This window comes from Buceros rhinoceros, unplaced genomic scaffold (genome assembly GCF_000710305.1).
Source record: "Buceros rhinoceros silvestris isolate BGI_N320 unplaced genomic scaffold, ASM71030v1 scaffold22000, whole genome shotgun sequence".
Lineage (NCBI taxonomy): Eukaryota > Metazoa > Chordata > Aves > Bucerotiformes > Bucerotidae > Buceros > Buceros rhinoceros.
The window spans coordinates 4,092-5,325 of record NW_010391570.1 but is presented as its reverse complement, the minus strand read 5'-3'; the positions used below and the strand labels follow the sequence as shown (position 1 = coordinate 5,325).

General features: G+C 59.9%; 1 protein-coding gene across 1 annotated transcript in view; it reads right to left on the bottom strand.

Moving 5' to 3' along the window:
* Positions 1-384: 384 nt before the first annotated feature.
* ENTPD2 (ectonucleoside triphosphate diphosphohydrolase 2) overlaps positions 385-1,234 on the bottom strand; it is a 4,737-nt gene continuing 3,887 nt past the window's right edge. The window contains exons 8-9 of the mRNA XM_010142396.1: positions 1,166-1,234; positions 385-585 (exon numbers count right to left, since the gene is read on the bottom strand). The exon at positions 1,166-1,234 is cut by the window's right edge and continues 1 nt beyond it. Of these exons, the coding sequence (XP_010140698.1) occupies positions 385-585; positions 1,166-1,234 (270 nt within the window). The remainder of the gene's footprint in view (positions 586-1,165) is intronic.

Below are 1,234 nucleotides of genomic sequence, written 5' to 3'. Positions count from 1 at the left end.
CCACCCCGTGCACAAGAGAATAAATCCCGCTGCCATCCGTCTCGCTGGCCCTGTCCAGCCCAGGTCTGATGGCAGAAAGATGCCGCTGTCTGAACATCCAAATCTTGAGCCTGCTCTGGGGTCCATCCTCGAGGAGCGACGGGAAACCCTTAAAGGCCTCTTCTCCTGCAGGGCCACTGCTCCTCTTCTGTCCCTCCCTTTCTGCAGCGTGAAAGCGAGGGGAGGGCAGGAAGAGACAGTTGTCCTTCTGGGACCAGCAGCGTCAGGTATCGGAGGAGGAGAACATCTCCAAGCGCTGGCTGCATTCCAGGTGTTCAGGCCGTGGAGACTTCAGCTGGCAGGATGGTGCTGGGTCCCGCAGAGAGGCCCTCCCCGGCCCGGCCCTTAGATCGCGAGGGACTTGTTGCGCCGGAGCAGGCAGACGGCAGTAGCCAGGGACGTCAGCGTGGTGACCACGAAGAGGAGGATGAGGATGACCCAGTAGTTGTACAACATGCTTTTGTGGGAAGAGGGCTTCTCTGCCGGGATCATGTTGGTGAGGTTCAGCATGTAGCCCAGGGCCCAGCCGATGGAGGTTTCTCCTGCCTGTGCAAACAGCGTGCCATGGTCACGCTCTGGTCAGCCCAGCTCCATGCCCCTCATGAGACCTTCCAGGGAGCACGCAGTGTCAGCCCAGAGGAGGAGTTGGGGGCAGCCCACAGCACCCTGAGCCCCCGCTCGCCCACAGGTCCAGCCAGCCCAGAGCCAAAGCAGTGCTGAGCGGGGCTCACCCGGCAGAGCAGGATCTCATCCGCTCCGGCCACTCCTGATCTCACTGCCCATCCCACGGCTCGTGCGGGTGAGGGGACTTGGCAACGGTGGGATCCTGCCCTGGTAACACTTCCCTACATACTACAGCAAAGAGTTTTTTGAGGTGTCTGGTATCTTGAGGGCCAAGGAAGGACTGGAGGACCTTTTCCTCACTCCATGAGCACCCTGCAGTCAGCTCAGCTAAGTTTTTTCCACCTCCCAGAAGATCCACCCAGTCACTGGGGGTCCCACCCAGCCCCTGTCCCTGAAATCTTCCCTTGGCCCTTTCTTGTGTGGGACCATTGCTCCTGCCAGGCTTTTCAGCCAAACTTCAAACGGATACCGTGGGATGGGGAGGGGCTCTGGTGGTACCCACCTTCTTCTGGAAGGCGATGTTGGGGAAGGAGTGGCTGTTGAAGTTGTAGCCCTTGGTGGTGAGCAGATA